Here is a 25453-nt window from a genome sequence, read left to right as displayed (position 1 = left end):
CCAGGGGATCTTCCCAGCCCAGGGATCGAACCCGGGTCTCCTGCATTTCAGGCGGATTCTTTACCATCTGAGCCACCAGGGAAGCCCCTTTTGTACTTGTAAGTCTTTTTAATCCATACGTGCTCCCTCCCTCCCTGTCTCTCTGTCTCTCTCTTTGACACACACGCCATCCTCGCTTGCAGTTTATGTGTTGAAGAAGCTCGTTTTTCCTGGAGCAATTTCCACACCCTGGGTGTTGCTGAGTGCATCTCTGTGGTGTTGCTTCACTCGTCCCCCTGTCCTCACACGTCCCCCCCTCCCCACACGTCCCTCTGTCCCTGTATTTCCTGTAAAGTCATTCGGAATGCAGACCCTCTTCCGGCTCAGTGCATCCCGGTCTCTCCCTCCTACCCGAGACTCATTGAGTCTGCTCGTCTCGCTTTCTGTGCTTTTAGAGCCATCGCTGCACAACACTCGATCCCTAAACAGAGGCTGGTGATTGGTTTTCCTATTTTAGCCTTTCTTCATTTGTCAGATATAATACGTCTATGAAGAGTGACTTCTCTTCATCCATAATATTAATATGTTTTTGTTACCTAAACAAGATACTATTTTGTTAGTATGACCAAGATATATGGCAGAGTTCACATAGGAAGTCAAGATAGACACTTGATTTCTTTCACTTTATTTACCAGTTTCAGGATAATGAGTTTGTCCTCTGTTCACTTTAACAATGATCAGTTGTTGTTAGTGGTGGTAGCTTCGGTGTCATTATGAACTTAAGTGTATTTGGTATGTTTCAATCTATGATGGTTATGATAGGTGAAACAATTTGTCCATTATTGGCCGCTTCAGGTTGGTTCCTGAGTCTTTCTGACAACATGTGTGCTGGAAATGCTCGTGGCAAATGGTTGCCGTAAGCGGCTTCCCAGGTGGCTCAGTGATAAAGAATTTGCCTGCAGTGCAGGGGATGCAGGTTTGATCCCTGGTCCACGAAGATCCCCTGGAGAAGGAAATGGCAACCCACTCCAGAGTTTGTGCCTGAGAAATCTCATAGACAGAGGAGCCTGGCAGGCTACAGTCCATGGGGTCGCAGAGAGTCGGACACGACTGAGTGACTAAAGAACCAGGTAGGATGCTGTTTCTAAGCCTCATCATTTATGCCTGTGCTTCAGGAAGTACTCTCTGTGTGATCCATGGGACATTCAGCTCCGTGGACACTCTCGGAAAAAGCGATTTCAGTCCTTGGAAATACTTGGCTAAGACTGAATTACCATCACTAGGGGTATCAGATTCATTCAAAAGCAATATTGTCTCTTTGAAATAATTCGTGGCTATTTTTTCTACATCTGTGATGGCCGCGAGCATTATCCTTTGCCATTGATAAAACGGTTATTCTTAACGAATGAAGCGTAACCTTGCGTGTCTTTGCAGATGGGAATTTCTTAGCCATAGGCTCCCACGACAACTGCATCTACATATATGGAGTCAGTGACAACGGGAGGAAGTACACGCGGGTCGGCAAGTGCTCGGTGAGCACGCGGGCCACTCCTTGTGGGTCTCCGCAGTCATTCAACACGTCCGGTCAGTGTGGGTGGGAATCTGCGAGGCGAGTGAGGTTCACCCAGTTTTCCCTCTCCCAGGGTCATTCCAGTTTCATCACCCACCTGGACTGGTCTGTCAACTCACAGTTCCTCGTGTCAAATTCCGGAGACTACGAAATCCTCTACTGTGAGTGGCTCCCCAGGCCTGGGCGCAGATCTCCTGGAGCTCCACTCTGACTCCAGATGAGGCCTCCTGCAGAAACCCACTGCCTGCCCATGTTTCTCGGCCTCAATTCCTCCTCTGCTCAGCAGAGGAGACAGGCTGGACAACCCCCTGCTTGGCACTGAGATACTTGGGGGTTGGTCCCCAAAGAGGGGAAGCTCCGGCCCTGCAGGGAGAGGCAGAAAGAGGGGTCAGAGCTGTGCCAGCGAGAGGCCAGAGGCCTGTGAAGGTGTCACCCTTCCCAGCTGACACCATGAGGTCTGCCCTGCTGACTGGACAGCAGCCCCCGGGGCCCCTGCTCCTTCTCCCTCCGCCCCTCCTGGCCAAGTCAGAGCCCAGGCAGGCCCAGGCCACGTGCGGGTGATGGGCAGTGCCCTCGCCCCTCCCGGCCAAGTCAGAGCCCAGGCAGGGCCAGGCCATGTGTGGGTGATGAGCGGTGCCCTCCGCCCCTCCTGGCCAAGTCAGAGCCCAGGCAGGGCCAGGCCACGCGTGGGTGATGGGCGGTGCAGGCTGCGTTCCGTGCACTGGTGCCCCCTCCATCCATCAGGCACCTGCCATGTGCTGAGCACGGGGGCCCCAGGGCCAAGGGGGATCCGGTCTCCGCCCCCCCGGCAGGCACTGAGAAGTGCAGTGCGCTTCACCCACACGCTCTCATGTGGCCCACAGCACGTTCCAGCTCTTCCTGTTTCAGAGACAAGGACACGTCAGCTCAGATAAAAGGGCGCAGACATCAAGAGCCAGTGGGTGGGGAGGTGGGCACCCCCCTGTTAAGAGAGAGGAGGAAAGGGGTCTCCCTTAGGCGGGGCAGGTGGCCCTGCCTGATGCAGGGCAGAAGCAGGGGATGGTTTCCAGGGACGGGCTGTGAGTCTAGAATCTTCTCAGACATGGTCTATGAGAGTTGGTCATAGTATGAGACATGGTCTCACTGGTCAACTCCTCCAGCGAGAGTTTAGTTGAGGAACACACAAATCACCTGTGAGGTCACAGGTACTTGTTATGACCAGTTTCCGTCAGCTTTCATAACTCGGAGCTGAAAGAATTGTGTGTGTGTGTGTGCGTGTGTGTGTGCACAGGTGCATGCCTGTGCCCAAGTGTGTGTTGGAAGAAGGCTGGGGAGCCTGACAGAAGGGGGCAGAGTTGTGTCCAGGGGGACAGTGAGCATACGGAGGTCTCAGAACCAGAGGTTATCAAAGAAAAGAAGCCAGACGGGGAACAGACCCAGAGAAGGAGACGAGCAGAAATGGAAGAAATGAAAGAGGGGTCCCCTCCGAGGCCTCGGGGCTTAGGCTGTGAGCACGGTCCCCAGGGGACTGGGAGGTGGACGGTGTCCCTCTCCCAGAGGGCTCTGTAGCCGATGAGGCCTGGCTCTGGGGGCCCAGCCTTGCCTGGGGAGGAGGGGGGCTTTGGCCCAGATGTCACCAGACCTGCGTCTGCCCTTCCAGGGGTTCCTTCTGCCTGTAAGCAGGTCGTGAGCGTGGAGACCACGAGAGACATCGAGTGGGCCACGTATACCTGCACGCTGGGCTTCCACGTCTTCGGTAAGGTTTCTGCGCCTTTCGTTCTGTTCCAACGTAAGGTGTGTCTACTTTGAGAATGACTTTCCCATAGTGAGGCACTTTCTTGGTTGGCTTCAAACTGCTGTGCTGCTGCATGGACCCCACGGGACTCAGGACACGCTCCCTGCTGCCCTGGGGAAGGGCCAGGCTTGTCCAGCTATGGCCAGGCAAGAAGAACCAGAACCCTTTGCTCTTGTACACGATGGGTCCTGAGAGAATTCTTTAGAATCCTTGTATACGAGCTTGTGTCAGACTTCTGAGATCAACGAGCCAGATGTACGTGTGTGCTCAGTCTGCTCAGTCATGTCTGACTCTCTGTGGCCCCATGGACTGTAATCTGCCAGGCTCCTCTGTCCATGGGGATTCTCCAGGAAAAGAGTACTGGAGTGGGTTGCCATGGCCTTCTCCAGAGGATCTTCCCAACCCAGGGATCCAGCCTGCAGGTCTTATGTCTCCTGCACTGGCAGGTGGGTTCTTTACCACCAGCGCCACCTGGGAAGCCCAGTGAACCAGATGGCACCCAATCGATTTATTTGTCACTTGTTAGAGTGATTGTGTTTTTTTGACCCTTAAACTAATTTTTTTACCTCCTTCAAAGTTTTAGGAGTTTAAATTAAATATTCATAAATGATCTAAAACAAATTGCCACAGTTTAGTCGAATTAAAAAGAAAAGGCAGTACCTAGAGATTCTTTATGTATGACCATAAGTCAGTAAGTCGGTCAGCATTCCACAAGTTCCCTTATAGCTGGCGTTTCACCATCTTTTGGTGTTAAAGGTTAGAATGCCCTGGGTTTACTCCAGACTTCCTATTGAGAAAGCCATGTGTGTGCTAGTCTCTCATATCCAAAGTTACTGGGACGAATAGGGTTTTCTGGAGCCATGATCAGGAGACCCCAGGCCACACCCCACCTGCCCAGTGCCACCAGGCAGGCAGCAGCCATGAAGGGCTGACAGCAAGGAACACCTGAAAGGCACAGGCAGTCTCAGAAGTTACTCTCATATGTAAAGAGTTGCCCCTGAAAAAGAAAAGTTACGAAACTGCAGGCTAAGGACTAGTCAGCTTCCCATCAGATGCTTTGGGGATAAAGGAAAGGCACTGCGTCCAGAACCAGGGATTCTGTCCCACTTTCTGCTGTAGCATCAAGAAGGGGCCCCAGAGAGGTGGAAGCCCAGGAGGACTATTACTGCAGCTCTAATTCAGCAGAACAGGCTTTGCCACGGCTATTTCCAGGGGTGGCCTGCAGGGAAACGATCACCGAGGCTGGGAGCCAAGACAAAGCGTTCCTTGGACCTGGTTTCTAAATCCGGGACATTTTTATTCTCATGGGAATTCAGTGGCCAGTCCCCACGCAGCGTGGCCCTCGTGTTTCCAGTGCTCTGTCTGGGGTCTTTGTTTTAGGAGTGTGGCCAGAAGGCTCGGACGGAACCGACATCAACGCCGCCTCTCGGGCCCGCGAGAAAAAACTCCTGTCGACCGGCGACGACTTTGGCAAAGTGCACCTGTTCTCATACCCCTGCTCACAGTTCCGGGTAGAGTCTCCTTCTCTGATCGCCCCGACAGGGCACACCCCCCCACCGGGCCGCTGGTAGTTGAACAGAAAGACATCACGGGTGACAGCACCGGGCGCAAACCAGGCAGCAGCGACGTCAGCCAGCTGCCCTCCGCAGAGAGCCCTGTCCGCAGCGTGGTTCTGGCCCCTCCCTCTCTGCACTTCCTGGGCCTCACCCTTCTGCCCTCCACCACGGCTCCCTCTGCTCTAACCCTGCTGAGCTGAGCCAATGCCGGGACCACTCCTCCTCGTCCTCCCCAGACCTGACCTCTCCTTCCAGGAGACCCCTCCCCTCCACCCCCCACCCCTGCAACCAGTTCCCGCTCCTTTGGGGTGCCTGGCACAGCAGCCTCTGGGGCTGAACTTCTCCTTGCCCACATCCGTCCCCCCCACAAGATAGGCCTCTCGATGTGCAGGTACTCCAGCACTTCTGACCCTTCTCCCGGGCTTAGCGTTCACTGCCCTCCATGTCTTTCCTCCCAGGCTCCCAGCCACGTGTACAGTGGGCACAGCAGTCACGTCACCAACGTCGATTTCCTCTGCGACGACAGCCACCTCATCTCCACCGGCGGCAAAGACACAAGCATCATGCAGTGGCGGGTTGTGTAGTCCCGGCAAGCACCGGGGGGCACAGAACGGCCGGGGGGCACAGACTCGCATCTCGCTCGGTCACTGTGATTTCTGCTTTGTTTGCAACGTCCTCACAAACCTCAGGAAAACCATGCCCTTTACCGGTTACCTTAGCTTAGCGGATCGGTGAGCGTCACAGCGGGTCAGCCGTTCAGGTCTCTCTTTCATTGTACGATATATGAAACATTTAATATAAAAAAGATGCCACGGTTTACATTACAGTGACATTGAGAAGTGACTGGCGTATCCTTCATAACTTTTCTATGAACTCTTCAAAAACAGTCACAGAATGCCTTTTTCAAAGATTGTATATAGGCTTTAGTGTCTTGCCATCGAGCTTGCTGAGTCAAATATTTATGATAACGAGGTACTGAATCGTGATCACTGTTGATTAATTGGTCCTAAAAGGATAAATCGATGGAGAGAAGCAAATGGATAACTGATCTGCACAACTGAATCAGGAAATGCAAATAAGACTTTATTTGGTTGACATTTTCTAAGGTTTCGTTCAGTCGTCCCTCTGGGAGGCTGGTGAGAAAAGAGGTCAGGTTCTTCTCGTGTCAAGCAAATTCTGCCTCAGATTAACTTAACTATTGCAGCAGGGTACCCAGGCCTTTCAGAGTCCCTGGACTGTCTGCCTAACCACATGCAGTCAGCCGCTTAACGCTACACCAGTCTCATCCCCTCTGTCCCCCATTCACAGGCCCGGGTGAGTGGTGGAGACAGTTGGCCACCTTCCTCTGTATATTAATTGGCATGATATGGTATTGTATAGGATTTTAGCAATTCATGATAAATATGTCAGGCTAGGCTTTACTATTTTAATGCTTATGGACATTGTATATTTGTATTTTAAGACCAAGTAGACCAAGTCACAAAGGTCTCTCTCTAGCATACCATACACCCGTGGCCGGGAGAAGTCTGGAAGGCTCCACCAGGTTCTGAAGGCAGCTGCTCTTCCTGTCTTCTGTGCATGGACGGCCTGTTCCACTATGAACTAAGACTGCGCTCCGATGGGTAACGCAATAGGTGGCTTACGTTCTCAAGAAGGCCTTATCCATTTCGATTGTGTGACAGATTGAAATCGATTGTTTACATTGGGGAATGTATCTCAGATTTTAAAACAGAAGAGTAATAAACAGACTTAAAGGCGAACATTAAGACTTCTACTTGTTCTAGGCGAGTACGTGAATTGAACCGTCAACTCTACAGCACCGGTTGTTTAGAGTGGCCGATGAAGCTGAACATTGGGAAGCATTTTTTATTACATCTCCAGCCTGCTGCGGAAGTGCCGGGCACCAGTAAACAATATGTATTAAAGATGATTCTGTTTGTATGTATCCTTATCAAATATATTCTATAATGAAATAAAATCTGAAAAGTGAATTTCTTATTGAACCTATAATCATGAAAGTATATAAATTAAAATATTTAAAATTAGATATGATTCACACTATATTCTGTTTCATATCCAGATTTTTTTTTTTTCTCACCTGGGTCACTTGCAAATAAAACTATAGTTTGTATGTGGTGTGTCAGCTTTCATCAGATTAGATAACTCCCAAGAATTCAGTTTAGGACTTTCCCTAGCAGTCCAGTGGTTAAGAATCTGCCTGCCCATGCAGGGGGCACGTGTTCAAACCCTGGTCTGGGGAGATCCCACACGCCTCAGGGTGACTAAGCCTGTGCACCACGACTGCTGATCCAACATGCTCGAGAGCCCATGCTCTGCAACAAGGGAAGCCACCACAGTGAGGAGTCCTAGCTCCTCAATGAAGAGTAGCCCTCCACTGAGAAAGCACGCTCACAGCAACAAAGACCCAATGCAGCCAAAAATAAAAAATGAAAAGAATTCAGCTTAATTGTCATATCCAGTTGTTATTTAACTTGGTTATGTAAATACTGGCAAAAATAATGATTTTTTAATTAATAATTGAGGAATAACCAGATCAGAGAAGGGAAAGGAACCCATTATTGACTTAAAAGTTCTAAGATCTCCTTGTATTTCGATATGTGTCCACTGTTTTCGAAGCTCAGTAATGGAAAAGTTATGTATCTAGACCATTATTGCCACCTTCTTACTTGCCTGCATTTTAAACAAAATGCCCAACATAATGCCCAGTATTAGCCTTGCAGGTATTCATTAACATACTGAGCAGTAGTCATGTACCACCACTCACCACCTCTCAGGCAGACAAGGCCTAGGACCCCAGGATTCTGCTGGAACAGGAGACCCCAGGAGCAAAGCCAGATGTGTTCCTCCCAGTGGCCTGTGGCCACATCAGCTCTCAGTCCGACTGCAGAGACTGACAGGTGAGGGGCGGAGACTCCAACTTAGGAAAGTGATGGTGCCGTGGACTGGGGTGCAGGCAGTGAACATGGGGGAGGTGAATGGATTGTCAAGAGAGGTTTCTGGGGTGACATCGGCAGGGGGCCTGGTGATGGATGGGGTGGGGACAGTGGATGAGGCCCAGGCCCCTGACTGTCCTCTGGGCAGATGTTAGTGCCGTCGACTAAGATGGGGAGCACTGCGAGCTTGAAAGAGGATGATGGGGGGCCCTGGGGCAGTTGGGGTGAAGTCAGGAACCTTCCGAGACATCCAAGTGTAGTGTGGGCAGGCGTTCGGCCGGCAGGTGCAGAACGCAACTCTGGCTGGAGATGGCACTCTGAGTGATGCTCTCTGCGGGAGGCCGGCAATGGCTGAATCTGGATGTGGCTGAATCTGCAGATGCTGGGCAACCAGGGCAAGGAGTGGGGGTGGGGGGGGTCCTTTGACCCAGCCAGCGGGGCTCGGGGCTCGGATGACTTTGAGGGCAGGTAAAACACAAGCGATCCGAGAGGAAGGAGAAAAACCAGGAGAGGGCTTGGGTGCAGCAGAAACCAGATCGGCACTGAGCAGTGCGGATGGCTCAGCGGCTGGGTGGCTTGACTCTCGGTGCTCACTCTGGAGCCGCTGTGGGCTCTTTGCTTGTTGAGCAAACAGCTTTCCAGCATCTGTGTGCAGAGTGCTGCTGGCGGGGGATCCAAACACACTGGGAGAGCTTCGGCAGGTGGAGGAGAGAGGGCACGAGGTCAGAGGTGAAAGCGTGGGGTGGGGGTCCTCCAGGGCCAGCTGGAGCCGGTGGGGGGGAAGTTCAGCAGATCCTGGCATCTGTGGTTCCCACTGGGTGAGTGCACCCTGACAGCAGGGGGGAGGGGCGGTCTGTGGTTCACCGGCAAGCCCCCTCAGGAGTCTTCTCATGCCTCACCCCACCACCCGTTTTAGTTTTACTTGCGCTTCCAGAGGTTGTGCGTTTGCCCTATTGGTCGTTTTTCCTGTGATTTGGAAACGGGCTACCCAGGTGGCTCAGACAGAAGAATCTGCCTGCAATGCAGGAGACTCGAGTTCAGTCCCTGGATTGAGAAAATCCCCTGGAGAAGGAAATGGCAACCCACTCCAGTATTTTCTTGCCTGGAAAATTCCATGGACTGAGGAGGCTGGCGAGCTACAGTCCATGGAGTTGCAAAGAGTTGGACATGACTGGCTGACTAACACACCATCATCTGGTCTTTGATGCAGAAGAGCACACAGAAGAAATAATTTGTGGAGACCCCCTGGCTTCTTCAGAGGGAGTCCGTCCAGTGCAGAATCCGGGAGGCAGCTTTTTGGTGAAAGTGAGCAGACAAGTCTGTACCTCTTGGAAGGCAGAAACTGATCCAGGCTACTCTTCATTGTTATTCAGTTGCTAAGTCATGTCCGACTCTTTGCAACCCCATGATCTGCAGCACTCCATGCTTTCCTGTCCTTTAACTATCTCCCTGAGTTTGCTCAGACTCATGTCCATTGAGTCAACAATGCCATCCAGCAATCATCTCATCTTCTGTTGGTCCCCTTCTCCTCTTGCCCACAATCTGTCCCGGGATCAGGGTCTTTCCCAATGGGTCTTCATACTAGTTTTCAATTTTTTTAATAGAAAACTTCAAACACGCACAGAAGTAAAGAGAACCTCTCACCCAGCTTCAAAAATGATTGATATCCTGAAAGCCTCATTTCTACTATCTGCCCTGATTGTCAATGGCACCCCCACTCCAGTACTCTTGCCTGGAAAATCCTATGTATGGAGGAGCCTGGTAGGCTGCAGTCCATGGGGTTGCTAAGAGTAGGACACGACTGAGTGCCTTCACCTTCACTTTTCACTTTCATTCATTGGAGAAGGAAATGGCAACCTACTCCAGGTTTTTGCCTGGAGAATCCCAGGGACGGGGGAGCCTGGTGGGCAGCCGTCTCTGGGGTCGCACAGAGTTGGACACGACTGAAGCGACTTGGCAGCAGCATCAGCCCTGATTGTGGATGGGGTGGGGGGACTGGAGTACACTAAAAATAAATCCAAGAGGCTTCCCTTGTGCTCCAGTGATTAAGAGTCCTCCTTGCAATGCAGGGAACACATGTTCGATCCCTGGTTGGGGGAGATCCCATACGCCGCAGGACAACTTAGCCTGTGCCTCACAACTACTGAGCCCGCGCTCTAGAGACCATGTCCTGCAACAAGAGAAGCCACTGCCATGAGGAGCCCGGGCACCACAACTGGAGAGGAGCCTCTGCTGCCCCCGATTAGAGAAAGCCTGCATGCAGCAACCGAGACCCAGTGCAGCCAAAAATAAATGAACGAAAGTAAGCCCAAGCCACCATGTCATTTCATCCAGAAATCTTTCAGGTTGCTTTTCTGATGAGGACACTCTGTGTAACCACCAAGACCTCATCACAGAGGACAGACTTAATAGCGACGCCTCACCAGTGTCTAATACCTAGTCCATATGCAGATTTCTCCAGGTGTCAGACCAGCCCCAGGTCTCAATGCCAAGCACTGGGGGTGCGAGAGAGCCATATGTATACCTGGGGCATACAGCGACCTTGCATGCCCCCTCCCCTGAAAGTGTGGGTAGGGACTCAAGCCTGCACATGGGCTTAGTTCCTGATCCTTCTCTGACCCTTCTCTGACCCTGAGTCTCTCAGCCCCTTTGCCCCACCTCCCCTCCCACTCCCTCCACCCCTGGGAGGAATGCTCAGCTGTCCCCTCCTCCATCCCTGTCCCAGACTCCCTCAGGATGCCTCTTTCCTGGGTCACCCAGCCTGGATCTTTCTCTCTTTGGCTGGCAGTCAGGACCAGAACCAATGAGGAGACTGAGAAACCAGCCCTGCTCAAGGTGAGCCTTCCTGGCAGGGGTTCAATCCACCGCCGCCTCCCACCCCGGGGTCCCAGCTATTTCAATGTGTCTCGTCCATGCTCTTCTATATATTTCAATAAAAATGGGACTTGAGCTCAGACCACGCTGGGGCCGGGCCATGGGGATGGGGAAGAGTGGGGTGGCATATAGACTTCCTGCTGCCTACCTTCCATCAGATGGGCACTGTGTTCTGGGGAAGCGTAAGGGAGGGGTGAGCTCGTGGACATGGATTTTGCCTGAGCACAAAATTGTGGGGAAGTTAACAACAAATTTGGTTATTTCTGCTTCAAACCAAAGTAGGTGCATAACACCTATAAGATGAAGGCTGAAAAGGTAACCATTTCCTTCTCCAGAGGATCTTCCCAACCCAGGGATTGAACCCAGGTCTCCCGCACTGCAGATAGACACTTTACTGTCTGAGCCACCATTTCTCCCTGAAAAGGCAACAAACAAAACTTAAAAAAAAAAAAACTTGAAAAGAGATTTAAGTGTAAACCCTCCCAGCCCTATCCCACCGGCTAGAGCTACGCCACTTGGTGGCAGAAAGCAGAGCTCACCTTTGTCTTCCCCAGCTCACCAGTTCCTGTCCGACCTCCTTAGGCTAGGAGTGTGGGGAAAGAGAAAGGAAATTCTTTTTTTTTTTTGAAGTACTGTTTATTTACACTGTTGTGTTAGTTTCAGTTATACAGAAAAATGATTCAATTATATAATATATATATATATATATACACGCGCAGATTCTGTTCCGTTACAAGTTATTTCATGATATGGAATATAGTTCCCTGTGCTGTACAGCAGAACCTTGTTGTCTATCTGTTTTATATGTAGTGGTTCGTATCTGCTAATCCCAGACTCCTAATTTATCCCTTCCCCACCCCCCTTCCCTTGTGGTAACCATAGGATTATTTTCTATGTCGGTGAATCTGTTTCTGTTTTGTGAGTTCATTTGTATCCCTTTTCTTAGATTCCACAAATGAGTGATATCATGCACGTCTTTCTCTGACTTACTGCACTTAATATGATGATGCCTAGACCCGCCTATGTTGTTGCAAACGGCATTCTTCATTCTTCTATGGCTGAGTAATGTTCCATTGATTTCCCAGGTGGTGCAAGTGGTGAAGAATCCTCCTGCCAACGCAGGAGATGCAAGAGGTGCAGATTCAAAAAAAAAAGAGACACAGGTTCCATCCCTGGGTCAGGAGTATCCCGTGGAGAAGGAAATGGCAACCCACTCCAGTATTTCTTGCCTGGAAAATTCCATGGACAGAGGAGCCTGGCAGGCTACAGTCCATGGAGTCACAAAGAGTCAGACACAACTGAGCATGCACACGCCACAGTATTCCGTTGTGTACACAACACGTCTTACTTATCCGTTCATCCGTTGATGGACACTGAGGTTGCTTCTGTGTCTTGTTGTCTAGTCTTGGCTATTAAATAGTGCCACTATGAACACTGGGGCACATATGTCTTTTCCAATTAGAATTTTCATCTTTTCTAGATACATGTCCAGGAACGAGATTGCTGAACCATATGTAACTGTATTTTTAGTTTCTAAGGAACATCCATACTGTTCACCGTAGTGGTTGTGCCAGTTTACACTCCCACCAACGGTGTAGGTGGTGGTGGCGGTTTAGTCGCTCAGTCGTGTCCGACACCTGTGACCCCATGGACTGTAGCCCGCCAGGCTCCTCTGTCCATGGGATTCTTCAGGCAAGAATACTGCGGTGAGGGTTCCCATTTCTCCACACCCTCTCCAGCATTTATTGTTCATAGTTGTTTTTTTTTTTTGATGATGGCCATTCTGACCAGTGTAAGATACCTCATTGTAATCTTGATTTGCATTTCTCTAATAATTAGCAATGTTGAGCATCTTTTCATATGTCTGTTGGCCATCTGTATGTCTTTTTTGGAGAAATGTTTATTTAGGCGTTCTGCTCATTTTTTGATTGTGTTGTGTTGTTTTTTTTTTTATTGAGTCATATGAACTGTTTGTATATCTTGGAAATTAAGCCCTGGTCAGTTGCATCATTTGCAAATATTTTCTCCCAGTCTGTAGGTTGTCTTTTCATTTTGTTGATGGTTTCCTTTGATGTGCAAAAACTTACGAGTTTGATTAGGTCCCATTTGTTTATTTTCCTTTTATTACTTTGGTAGACTGACCTAAGAAAACATTGTGATGATTTATTTATTTTTTTCATTGTGATGATTTATGTCAAAGAATGTTTTGCCTGTGCTCTTTTCTAGGAGTTTTATGGTATCGTGTCTTATATTTAAGTACTTAAGCCATTTTGAGCTTATTTTGTGTGCGTGATATAATGAAGTGTTTTAACTTCATTGCTGGAAAATCTCTTTCCTCCATTGAATATTCTTGCCTCCTTTGTTGAAGATTAATTGACCATAAGTGTGTGGGTTTATTTCTAGTCTCTCTATTCCATTCCATTGACTTTTATGTCTGTTTTTGTGCTCATACCACAGTATTTATTTTTTTTACTATTTAAAAAATTTTTTTTCACTGTGCTGGGTCTTCACTGCTCAACGTGGACTCTCCCCAGTTTCAGTGAGAGGGGGCCACTCTCTAGTCGCAGTTCAAGGGTTGCAGTTCAAGGGCTTCTCACCGCAACAGCACCCCCACAGCCTCTGTCGCGGATCACGGGCTCTAGGGAGGGTGGGCTCAGTATTTGTGGCTCTCAGACTCAGTTACCCCCCAGCATGCAGGATCTTCCTGGACCAGGGATTGAGCTGGTGTCCCCTGCATTGCAAGGCAGATTCCTAACCACTGGACCACCAGAGAAGCCTGTTTCAATTACCATAGCTTTCTAGTACTGTCTGAAGTCTGAGAGGGTTATGCCACAGCTTTGTTCTTTTGCCTTAAGATTGCTTTGGCAATTATGGGGCCTTTGTGGCTCCATGTAAATTTTAGGATTATTTGTTCAATTCTGTGAAAAATACATGCATGATTTGATAGGAATCACATTAAATCTGTGAAAGGTCTATCTAGTCAAAGCTATGGTTTTTCCAGTGGTCATGTATGGATGTGAGAGTTGGACTATAAAGAAAGCTGAGCGCTGAAGAATTGATGCTTTTGAACTGTGGTGTTAGAGAAGACCCTTGAGAGTCCCTTGGATTGCAAGGAGATTCAACCAGTCAATCCTAAAGGAGATCAAGCCTGAATATTCATTGGAAGGACTGAGGCTGAAGCTGAAACTCCAATCCTTTGGCCACCTGATGTGAAGAACTGACTCATTGCAAAAGACCCTGATGCTGGAAAAGACTGAAGGGGAGAGAAGGGGACGACAGAGGATGAGATGGTTGGACGGCATCACCCATGCGATGGACGTGAGTTTGCGTAGGCTCTGGGAGTTGGTGATGGGCAGGGTGGCCTGACATGCGGCAGTCCATGGGGTTGCAAAAGGTCAGACACGACTGAGTGACTGAACTGAACTGACGTTAAATCTGTAGATGGCTTTTGATAGTACGGCCATTTTAGCAATCTTAATTCTTCCAATCTGAGAACATGGGATATCCTTCCACAAGAAAGGAAATTCTTATCCCACAATGCTGGTTCTCACTCTGTGGGCAGGTGTCTTGGCTGACCCTTCCCAGGAGCTTTCAGAGGTTCTTGGGGAGTCCTTCATTGCCCATGTCCTCTCACCCCTGGAGAGAGCCCCTTGACCTGGGGAAAGGCGTTCTGTTGGCAGCTGCTCTCTCCCGTAGCCCTGAGCGCAGGGAAGCCCACCTCCTGTCCTCTCTCTGGGAGTCCACCGCCCTGCAGACAGCCCTGTGGACAGGACCTAAGATGACCCAACCCTGTCTCACTATGGTCCTGCTCCTGACACCCTGACACCTATAGATGGGTAGTTATGCCCTCGCCGCACGGCTTCCTCCGGCGTCTGCTGGGTACTACCCTGTCGCCTTTAGATTTTTCAGCCACTAAGTCTGCAAACTCCAGGGGACACACCCGAGCTCTCATTAGAAACCATGCCTACCCCTCCCTCTTGGGAGAAAGGGGATTGGAATCATCTCAACTTTCCCCCAAAGAAATTCTCCTTACAAATACCTTATAAGAATTGGAATTTCTGACTCTCGCATACCCTTCATGTGGATATGGGAGGCTGAGAGTTCTCTCAGGGACCTCCTTTGTCAACTGTGCCCCTGGCCCAGCAGCTCCTTCCGAACGCAGGTCCACGGGGTCTCGGCTCCTCCCCCAGGACTCCGCTGGCCTGCAGGCACCCAGACACACGTGTACAGGTGCACACACACAGGCTCACACCTGCTCAGCTTCACTGGATCTCACCCAGCCTTACTCCTTGGTGGCCATACCAGCAGGGCAGCCGAGTTCCCATCATTCCTCTTCCTTTGGGCACAACCCTGCCCATCTTCCAAAAGGAAGAACCTGAGGGCCAGAAAGATAGAGGTGCGTGCCACGGCACTCTGTGAGCTGGTGGCAGAGCCAAGACTGAACTCCCAGTTCTCAAGCCTGTGCTCCGCAGAGCCCCATTCAAGGAGTAGCAAGAGAAGGTTTCCGGATAAGTTGAGAAACACCATGTGCTAAGTACAGTGTGTGGTCTACCGGGACACAAGGCATCAGGAAACTCATCAAATATGTTTACATCAGCAGTTCCCAAATGTGAGCGTTGGGTACCTGTGCTCCCAACACACTGATTATTGGCCATGAATAGTCCATCTGGGGAAATGCTGTGGGAGAAGGTTCATCACCCAGGAGCTTAAAGTAGCCAAAAAGAAAGGAAACTCCAGACTTCTCTGGTGGTCCAGAGGTTAAGAATCTACCTGGGACTTCCTTGGTGGTCCAGTGGTTAAGACACTGTGCTTCCAATGCAGGAGACTTGGGTTCAATCCCTGGTCGGGGAAGTTCCACGTGCCCCATGACGTGGCCAAAAAAAAAAAAAAAATATCCCACACGCTGTGGAGCAGCTAAGCGTTGTGCCACAACAGGAGTCCATGAGCCACAACGAGAGATCCTGCTGAATGCAACGAAGATCCCATGTGCTGCAACTGAGACCCAGCGCAGCCAAAAGTAAATAAATAAGTATTTAAAAGACGGGCTTCCCTGGTGGTTCAGTGGTAAAAAATCCACTTGCCCATAAAGGAGGCATCAGTTAGATCCTTGATCCAGGAAGATCGCACATGCCGTAAGCAGCTAAGCCCGTGAGCCACAACGACTAAAGCCTGAACTACTAAAGTCTGCATGTCCTAGAGTCCACGCTCCGCATCAAGAGAAGCCACCGCAAGGAGAGCCCCACACACCCCAACTAGACAAAGCCTGTGGGCAGCAATGAAGACCCAGCACAGCCGAAAAAAAAAAGGGGGGAACTCAGAGGCCACGTGGTTCTCCATCCCTTCCTCTATCCCGAATTTCTGCTAGGAAGGGCTTCAAGGCCATATGCTGACCGGCAGGGACACGGCGCACAGGGGCTTTTCTGCTTTTGCGTGTTCCCAGCCACTTCCTTTAGACTCTGTCCTGCTTCCGTCTACAGCAGCCAGCGTCGCTGATGCTCAGAATCTGTAACTAGAGATGCTAGGGTGCAATGGAACAAGCCTTTGGGCGAGAACAAGCCTTTTAATAGTCAAGTTGCCATAGCGATGCAAGGGGCAAAATGGCAGACACTGGGAACGAATTTGCTTAGAATATTTCTGCTTATAACTTCAAGGGGTAGTTTCTCCCTCCTTACCAGGCCTGAGCTAGGAAATTGCTGGACTCCCTGCTGTGACACAGTCTGTGGCATTTCTGAGATCCACTTCCCCAAATGGGCCTCTATATCCCTTAGGTAACCACAGGACCCCTACAGCCACGATGACCGACAAGGAGAAGAGGCTGTGAGAGTCACGATCCAGCAGGTGCCCACCCCCCGTACACGCCCAGCGCACTGCATAGCACTCTCTTCTCGTGTGGTCTGTTTTACTCTGATTCGCACAGAAGTGGCAGGTAGCAGAAGTGATGGTGGTTTAAAACCACAGCATCAGCTCATCGTCTGGGTTTGAAACTAACTGTGGCAGAAACCAGACAGCATCCCTGTGTTTCTTGCCTCTGGAGCACCTGAGGTTACACCATCCTCACCTTCAGTCATCCTTAGCACTGAACCGGTGTGCAACCACCTTCAGAAACTTAGATGCTGAGGGGAAGGCTTTTTCCTGGTTCTGGCGTGATCACTCCTGTGCGTCTCCTTTCCAGGCTGAGGCAGCTCGTGGGCTCAGACATCGGCTGGAAGCAGAGGAGGGGAGGACCCGGCAGGCTCAGGACAGCAGAGGCGGGGCTCTGGAGTCCAGCATGGGGGAAGCCACAAAGCTAGGGCACCCTTACCTCCCCCGAGGTACTCCGGCCAACCGCAATGGCAGGGCTGTTATTTAACAGTTGGGCTGCAGGGAAGCTCAGAAGGGGCAACTTGGGGGAGTATTTCCCCAAGTGTGTTCCGTGGAACATTGATTTACGGGGTGTTAATGAATCCTGGTTTGGGAGTCAATGAATTTAACAGGGTTGAGCAGGCTTTTAGTGTAGGTCTTCTGAGAGTTTTAATATTAATACATTGATGTGCATTGTCCGAAGGGACTATTGTATCCATTTATCCATCCAACCATCCAGTAAGTACCATCCCATCTGTGAGCCAGGCACTGTAGTAGGAACACAGATACCAAAGGATACCACAGATCTTCCCTGGAGAAGGGGATAGCTACCCACTCCAGTATTTTTGCCTGGAGAATTCCATGGACAGAGGAGCCTGGTGGGCTGCAGTCCATGGCGTCACAAAGAATCGGACACAACTTAGCAACTGAGCATGCCCATCTTATACCTGGACGTTTGTACTTTTCGCCTACCCGAACCCTGTATTTCCTCCTGCCAATTCTCTGCCTTTGGTAACCACAAGCATGATGCATGATTTTTTATTTTTAGTTTATTTTGTGTTTGGATTTCACAAACAAATATGATCATGCAATTATAAAAAAAAGAGAGAATAGCACAGTTCTTGGTCTTGTGGAGCCAGACAGCTGGCCACAGTCAGGACAGGCCCACAGAGATGGAGCCAGGGCGCTCAGGAAGGTGGCCTTTGAGCAGAGAGTAGAGTGGTGGGATGAGAACCTGAGGCTCGAGGCCATGCTGGGGAGACCCTCCAAGTGCACAAAGTCCCCCAGGACTATCTGACCACAGTCACTGCCTTTCCTTCCTGGGACGTGTCTTCAAGGCAGTCTCCAGGGCAGACGGTGGGGAGGATGCTGTTTTGTTCAGCCCTGTCTTTCTATAGACCAGAGCTCTGGGGCAACATGGATCTGCCCACGGTCACCTGGCAGGGATAGCAGCACCACCCCCACTACATGAAGCCACCTGAGTTTGTTTCTTTTTATAGCGTAAAGTTGATTGTACTTTGTCATGATGAAACTAATGCATACTCTTCATAGCAGACTCAGAAGGAAGCCCTGCCGTACCCCTCCCACCCAGAAACAGCACTGGTATATCTCAGTGCATTTCCTTCCTGCATTTTTTTTCCTTAGGAGTACATTTTGGGATGTGTTTCTGTAGTTAGCATATTGCATAGACAACGCTTTATATTGCTTTTTACATGTAACTTTATAAGCATTAGCCCCTGTCATTATAACTTCCTTATAAATAACTCTGATCTGCTGCATATAAACAGGCTTCTCTGATATCACTCTTAGTTCAAATCCTCTTGAAACCACTAGGTGTCATTTCGGTTGCTCCAAAGAGCTCTGGTCATAGTCCTTTATATCTCGATGCGGAAAGAACTTGGTGAGAGGCAAGGTCAAAGACAAGAAATGGTTCATTAGAACCGGACGCGGGTGAAGCTTACAAGCAGGTGGGCAAGACTGCCACAGCCTGGGAACTTACTGGGCTACTGATTCATTAACTGAAGGAAAAGTGGGGAGGGGAAAAAGACCACTTTTTCCCTCATTCTTGAGTGGCAGTCAAGCTTCCGTCATCAGCTCCTCCTTCAGGCTGGGCAGAGGAGTTTTCTTGTCCCCGCATTGCCAAGCATGTAGTGTCATGGCCATCGAAATGTTATTTTAGGTCTCAGTACACCGAGAGTCTTTACTTTGAAGTGTCCCCTTTCCATCAACTATTGTTTTTTATGTGTGCAGAGAGCACGGCCTAGGGGTCATTAACTTACTGAGCTTTCTGGGCAGGATGCAGGTCTCAGGCCTCCCTTGTTTTACTGTTTTGGGGGCACGTCCCCTGCTTCTGCCGCATAGTTTTGTTACTAAGCAGGACTGCTTGGTTTTGTGGTTAAGCAAATCTGCTTCCTCAAGCAATCATTAACTTTCAGGTTCTCCCATATTTTTTCTACTTACAGTCCCCAAGTGGGATTAACTGTTTAATCACCTGCTTTGTCCCTTTACTCTGTCCTTACCACTGTCACCCCAACGATGGCAATGATGATAATAAGAAAAAATAATAAAGACCACATTTACAGAGGACATTTGTCTACAAGACACTCTCTGAAGGCTTCTTCCATCAGCAGTGAAGCAGGCTTCACCCTTTCCCATTGGAGGACCACCTACCTGGTCTGTTCCTCAATTCTGGGTGTTCTGCCCTCTTCAATTCCCGCTCCCCCCCTACCCTGGCTGTCTCCTCGGCTCCCGGGGTCTCAGTCACCTCTTTGGCTCCAATAACTCTCCGAGTAACCATCCTTGAGTCAACTTCCTTAGTCTCATACCTGGATGTCCATCGAGCCTACCAGCACCTCGATTTCCTGTCCCACATCAATTCATCCCCTTCTCTCCCCACACTCAGTGCTGCATCCTCCCACCTGCCCAAGCCAGCAGTGGGCATCCACCTCCACTCCTCTTTTGGGTTTTCTTTTTAAAGGCTTTTTGATATGGACGATTTTTAAAGACATTATGGGATTTGTCACAACACCGTTTCTGTGTTTTGGCCAGGAGGCATGTGGGATCTCAGCTCCCGACCAGGGGTTGAACCCATACGCCCTGCATCGGAAGGTGAAGTCTTAACCACTGGACCACCAGGGAAATCCCTCCACCCCTCAGAGGGGTTAGTTGACTTTCTAGAGCTGAACAGTGCATAAGTTGGGATTTGAACCACAAAGCTTCAGAGTCCACACTCAGCCATTCTGCGTCTCCAGGACTGAAGGAGCCATCAGCTGCACCCCCGCAGGCTCTCATCTGTGCTGCCTCTGTGCTGGCCCAGCTGCAGCACACTGGCCTTTCTCCACACGGCAGTCAGAGTGAGCTTTCTGAATACCTAACTCTCTTGCTTGAACCCCTTCAGCAGCTCTCAGGGAAACTCTCCTTCATGCTGTTCACAGAACTACTCAGGAAGTTCTGGGCTCCTCTCCAACACCACCTCTAACTGCTTTCGCTCCCTGTCCCCACACCCCAGCATTCTCCCCGTCACCACCCAGGCTTCACTAGTCTTTATAGGTGGTCTGTCCCCACACTCTTCCTCCCATTTTTCCTGGCCAACCACCATGACTTTCATAACGCAACCAAAAAGCCACCTCCTCCAGGAAGCCCTCCCTGAGTGCCTGGTCTGATGTCTGGCCTCTCTCATGTGTTCTTCTCCACATTGTACTTCCCTTATCACATTGAATTGTAAGTGTGGGTTTACTTAGTCTTCTTGCCTGTAGCCCTTCAGCCTGAGACATAAACAGTGTGCATCCGTTCATTCTTCCTTCTCCAGCACTTGGCGCAGTCCTGTGTGTGGACAGAGTATCAGTAAGTGTTAGGGGGAATACACGAATGAATGGGCAGGTGAGCATTTGGAATTGCATTCAATTCCTAAACCTTTGCCCTTAACCCTGAATCTTCTCCTGCTTCCAGGGTTTTACTGTCACAAACCACACTGCAGAGAACAGCCTCATCTGCTGGGTTTTCCTTTTACATTTACTTCAAGGCAAATGTCCAGGAAGTGGAATTGCTGAATTAGAGGGCAGGAATATCTTTATGTCCCCTGGTAGGTTTTGCAAAGATGAATTGCAAAATGATGGTTACAATCTGGGAGGCTTTTTCTTTTTTAGCAAATGAATCCTCTCTCCTTTTCCAAGTGTCTTCCTGGCGGAAGCCACACAAAGCTATTTCACAAAATTATTTCAGAAAGGCTCTGAAGCTCGTCCTTCTCAGAGGAGAAAGGCGGGTGGGCGTGGATGGAGACAGTGTACCCGCCTCACCAGCCCATCAGCTCCGCATGCTAGCCCAGTTCTGGGTCATTTGAGGAAAGCACATTTAAATAATGTTCCAAATTAAGCAGCAGTTCTGTGAAAGAAGGAACACACAACCATCTCCATTTCTTGCTGTTGTTGTTTAGCTGCTAAATCCTGTCTGATGACTTGCAACCTCATGGACTGTAGCCTGCCATGCTCCTCTCTGTCCATGGGGTTTCCCAGGCAAGAATGCTGGAATGGGTTGCCATTTCCTTCTCCAGTAGATCTTCCTGACTCAGGGATCAAACCTATATCTTCTGCATTGACAGGCAGATCCTTTACCCCTGAGCCACCATAGAAGCCCCCATCACCATGGAGGGACTTATAAACATCTTTAAAATTCTAAGAGACCAGAAAGTTATCGAAGCAAACCCATGAACTTTGGTAGGTGAGTGCTATGAAAAGATCAGAGCTGACAGCGCTCTGGGGGTTGAGAAATCATCTGATGTCCAACGATTGTTTCAGCAATAGCTTCCCACAGATAAAACCTTACAGGAAAATCCACCCTGTAATATGGCTGAGAAGGCTGCTTCTGTGACTGGTGCAGTCAAGGGGGTGGAGGTGACCACAAACCCTCTAATCCTGAGTCCATTCCCCCTTCCGCCTCCCCACTCCCTGAAACAGCACCCCCACCCTCCCACCTCCACGTGGGTCTTCTAAGTCTATACTCCAGGATCCAACTCTGGAGGACACCCAGGCCCAGTGAGGGCAGGGGCCTGCCCAGGGCCATACATGGTAAGTGGTGGCAGCCCTGTCTGGGGCTGACTGTCCATCTGCTGTCTGCCAGGAGCCAGTCGGCCACTCACAGGCATGGTGTCTGATGCTTCTCCAAGGAGGTCCTGCAGGCGGCTGGCCTCCCCGAGTGCTCACCATCCAGCCACCCCTGCTATCAAGTTGGTTTTAGGGTTCAGTCCAATTGAAGTTCTCATAGTAGCAGCCTTTCCATTGTTGTTGTTTTTTTTTTAAAAACCATCCGCTTCACGTAGATCTCCAAATTTATTGAATTCAAATCGCAATAGTATCTTCATGTAATTATTTTATTCTCATTTACCACATGTGATTATAAGTCCTTTCTCATTCCTAGTGTACTTTTATTTTCTCCTCTTTAATTTCTGGGGTTTTATGGGTTTTCCCTTTTCTTTCTTCTGGAAGAAGCAGATTTTAGTTTCATTTTTCAGTGGTTTTTGTTTTCAAGCTCATTCTTTTCAGCTTTTACCCTAAATGAGTCCCTTCTTATAACTTTTTAAATTTATTTTCTTGTGTTTTAAGTTGAATACTTCGTTCATTTACACATTTTTCTTGTTATATGATGAAAAAAAAAACATTCAAGATTTGCTATTGTTGTAGCCCATAAGTGTTTCTAGGATGTTTTCTCATTTTCATTAATTTCTTATTAATTTGTAGTTTTAATACTAATCTCTTCTTTCAGCTAAAAGTTATCCAGAAGAATATCTTTACATTTCCAAGCTAAATTTTTATCATATTTTTATGGTCATTTAGGGTTTCACTGTCGGAGAAGGCAATGGCACTCCACTCCAGTACTCTTGCCTGGAGAATCCCATGGATGGAGGAGCCTGGTAGGCTACAGTCCATGGAGTCGCTAAGAGTCGAACACGACTGAGCAACTTCACTTTCACTTTTCACTTTCATGCATTGGAGAAGGAAATGACAACCCACTCCAGTGTTCTTGCCTGGAGAATCCCAGGGACGGGGGAGCCTGGTGGGCTGCCATCTATGGGGTCGCACAGAGTCGGACACGACTGACGCGACTTAGCAGCAGCAAGGTTTCACTGTACTGTTGTGAAATTTCTCAACTCCAAGGAGCACAAGGATAATTCCAGGAGTCTTTCAGCTTCCTGAGAGGAAAGGCAGATTTCTTCTGTGCAAAACACACCCTCCACCCCACCCTCAAATGTCCAGTCCTGACCCCAGGAACCCACGAACATGTAGGTTCTAAGGCAAAGGGAAATGAAGGCTGTAGGGAGGATTGAGATTGCTGATCAGCTGACCTTGAAAAAGGGTGAGTTTCATGGATTATTCATGCAACTGGGGGCCCAGTATATTCACAAGGGCCCCTGATTATGAGAGAGGGAAGGAGGGAAAGGAGGCGAGGGAGGTGCGACTGCAGAGCAAGGTCAGCATGATGCCCCGTGAGGAAGACTTGCCCTTGGTTGCTGGGTCCTTCCTAAGGCGACATGAGCCAAAGAATGTGGGCGTCCTATGGAAGCGGGAAAAGACAAGGACAGATTCTCTCCTGGGAACTCTGGAAGGAGCCCTGTGTGATTCTAGCCCAGGGAGGCCGTGCGAGACTTCTGACCTCCAGAACAGTAAGAGAACACACACGCATTGCTTTAAGCCTGCAAATTTGGGGTAATTTGCATAGCAGCAATAGGAAACTAGTATACAGGTTACTTATCTTCTTACCTGTGTTTGAAATTAGAAGTTTACAGAGACTTCCCTTGTGGTCCAGTGGCTAAGACTCCAAGCTCCCAGTGCAGGGGGCTCTGGTTCGATTCGCTGATAGAAAAGATGTACAATGTGAGAACTGCGAGTTGAATTTTCTTTGGGGCAAAATGAGAACTACAGCCCTGTAGACAGCACCTCAGATAGCTCTGAGACACTGCTCCAAAGAGGTAGTGGGAGGAATGTCAATATATGTGATTTCAGAAAAGGGGGAATTCAGTGCAATCAAGCACTTACTTTATGAAAGGTTTCCTGCTAGTCACAGGGAGCTGATGTCACCATGAAGGGATTTTAGTGATTTTCTAGATATGAAGAGATGAAGGGATTGGGGATCATGAAATCAGTTTTGGAAAATATCTCACTATCTACAGACCTGTTCCACCGGTTTCCCTGGAGTACGCAGTGCCTCATTCTCCACCTTGAATTCCCCTCAGCGGGTGTTGACGGTCAGCAGCCACAGCAGCACAGGGTTCAGTCTCTGCAGAGGCAGATGGTAAAAGCCTTGTTGTTGCTGTTCAGTAGCTGGCACATGCTCTTCAGTTCAGTTCAGTTCAGTCACTCAGTTGTGTCCAACTCTTTGCGACCCCATGGACTGCAGCACATCAGGCTTCCCTGTCCATCACCAACTCCTGGAGTTCACTCAAACTCATGTCCATTCAGTCAGTGATGCCATCCAACCATCTCATCCTCTGTCGTCCCCTTCTCCCACCTCCAATCTTTCCCATCATCAGGGTCTTTTCAAATGAATCAGTTCTTCACATCAGGTGGCCAAACTATTGGAGTTTCAGCTTCAGCATCAGTCCTTCCAATGAATATTCAGGACTGTTTTCCTTTAGGATGGACTGGTTGGATCTCCTTGCAGTCCAAGGGACTCTCAAGAGTCTTCACCAACACCACAGTTCAAAAGCATCAATTCTTCAGTGCTCAGCTTTCTTTATAGTCCAACTCTCACATCCATACATGACCACTGGAAAAACCATAGCTTTGACTAGATGGACCTTTGTCAGCAAAATAATGTCTGTGCTTTTTAATATGCTGTCTAGGTAGGCCATAATTTTTCTTCCAAGGAGTAAGCGTCTTTTAATTTCATGGCTGCAATCACCATCTGCAGTGATTTTGGAAGCCCCCAAAAATAAAGTCTGTCACTGTTTCCACTGTTTTCCCATCTATTTGTTATGAAGTGATGGGACCAGATGCCATGATCTTAGTTTTCTGAATGTTGAGTTTTAAGCCAACTTTTTCATTCTCCTCTCTCACTTTCATCAAGAAGCTTTTTAGTTCTTCTTCAGTTTCTGCCATGAGGATGGTGTCATCTGCATATCTGAGGTTATTGATATTTCTCCTGTCAATCTTGATTCCAGCTTGTGTTTCTTCCAGTCCAGCGTTTCTCATGATGTACTCTGCATATAAGTTAGATAAGTAGGGTGACACATACAGCTTTGACATACTCCTTTTCCTATCTGGAACCAGCGTGTTGTTCCATGTCCAGTTCTAACTGTTGCTTCCTGACCTGCATACAGATTTCTCAGGAGGCAGGTCAGGTGGTCTGGTATTCCCACCTCTTTAATAGTTTTCCACAGTTTGTTGTGATCCACACAGCCAAAGGCTTTGGCGTAGTCAATAAAGCAGAAATAGATGTTTTTCTGGAACTCCCTTGCTTTTTCGATGATCCAATAGATGTTGGCAATTTGATCTCTGGTTCCTCTGCCTTTTCTAAATCTAGCTTGAACATCTGGAAGTTTATGGTTCACGTACTGTTGAAGCCTGGCTTGGAGAATTTTGAGCATTATTTTGCTAGCATGTGAAATGAGTGCAATTGTGTGGTAGTTTGAGCATTCTTTGGCATTGCCTTTCTTAGGGATTGGGATGAAAACTGACCTTTTCCAGTCCTGTGGCCACTACTGAGTTTTCCAAATTTGCTGGCATATTGGGTGCCACACTTTCACAGCAAATGCTCTTGGAAAGTCCCAATTTGTAGTTGACAGATCCCTGGTCAGGGAACTGGATCCCCAAGGCTGGAACTAAGACCTGGTGCAGCCAAGTAAATAAAAATTTAAAAAGAAAAGAAAGAAAGAAACTAGAAGTTTACAGCTCTCTGAAAAAAGAGAAGTGCA

General features: G+C 49.0%; 1 protein-coding gene across 4 annotated transcripts in view; it reads left to right on the top strand.

The window, feature by feature from the left end:
- The window catches only part of EML1 (echinoderm microtubule associated protein like 1), a 201209-nt gene extending 194285 nt beyond the window's left edge, over positions 1–6924 (top strand). For all 4 annotated transcript variants that reach the window (XM_010851370.1, XM_010851369.1, XM_010851368.1 and 1 more), the window contains 5 exons: positions 1414–1511; positions 1623–1710; positions 3189–3284; positions 4704–4834; positions 5338–6924. In XM_010851370.1, the coding sequence (XP_010849672.1) occupies positions 1414–1511; positions 1623–1710; positions 3189–3284; positions 4704–4834; positions 5338–5463 (539 nt within the window). In that variant the 3' untranslated portion in view covers positions 5464–6924. The remainder of the gene's footprint in view (positions 1–1413; positions 1512–1622; positions 1711–3188; positions 3285–4703; positions 4835–5337) is intronic.
- The last annotated feature ends 18529 nt before the right edge of the window (positions 6925–25453 follow it).

This window comes from Bison bison, unplaced genomic scaffold (assembly GCF_000754665.1).
Source record: "Bison bison bison isolate TAMUID 2011002044 unplaced genomic scaffold, Bison_UMD1.0 scf7180017864302, whole genome shotgun sequence".
In the NCBI taxonomy this organism is placed as follows: domain Eukaryota; kingdom Metazoa; phylum Chordata; class Mammalia; order Artiodactyla; family Bovidae; genus Bison; species Bison bison.
Note: the sequence above shows the minus strand (reverse complement) of the source record. Positions and strands in the feature narration are given on the sequence as shown.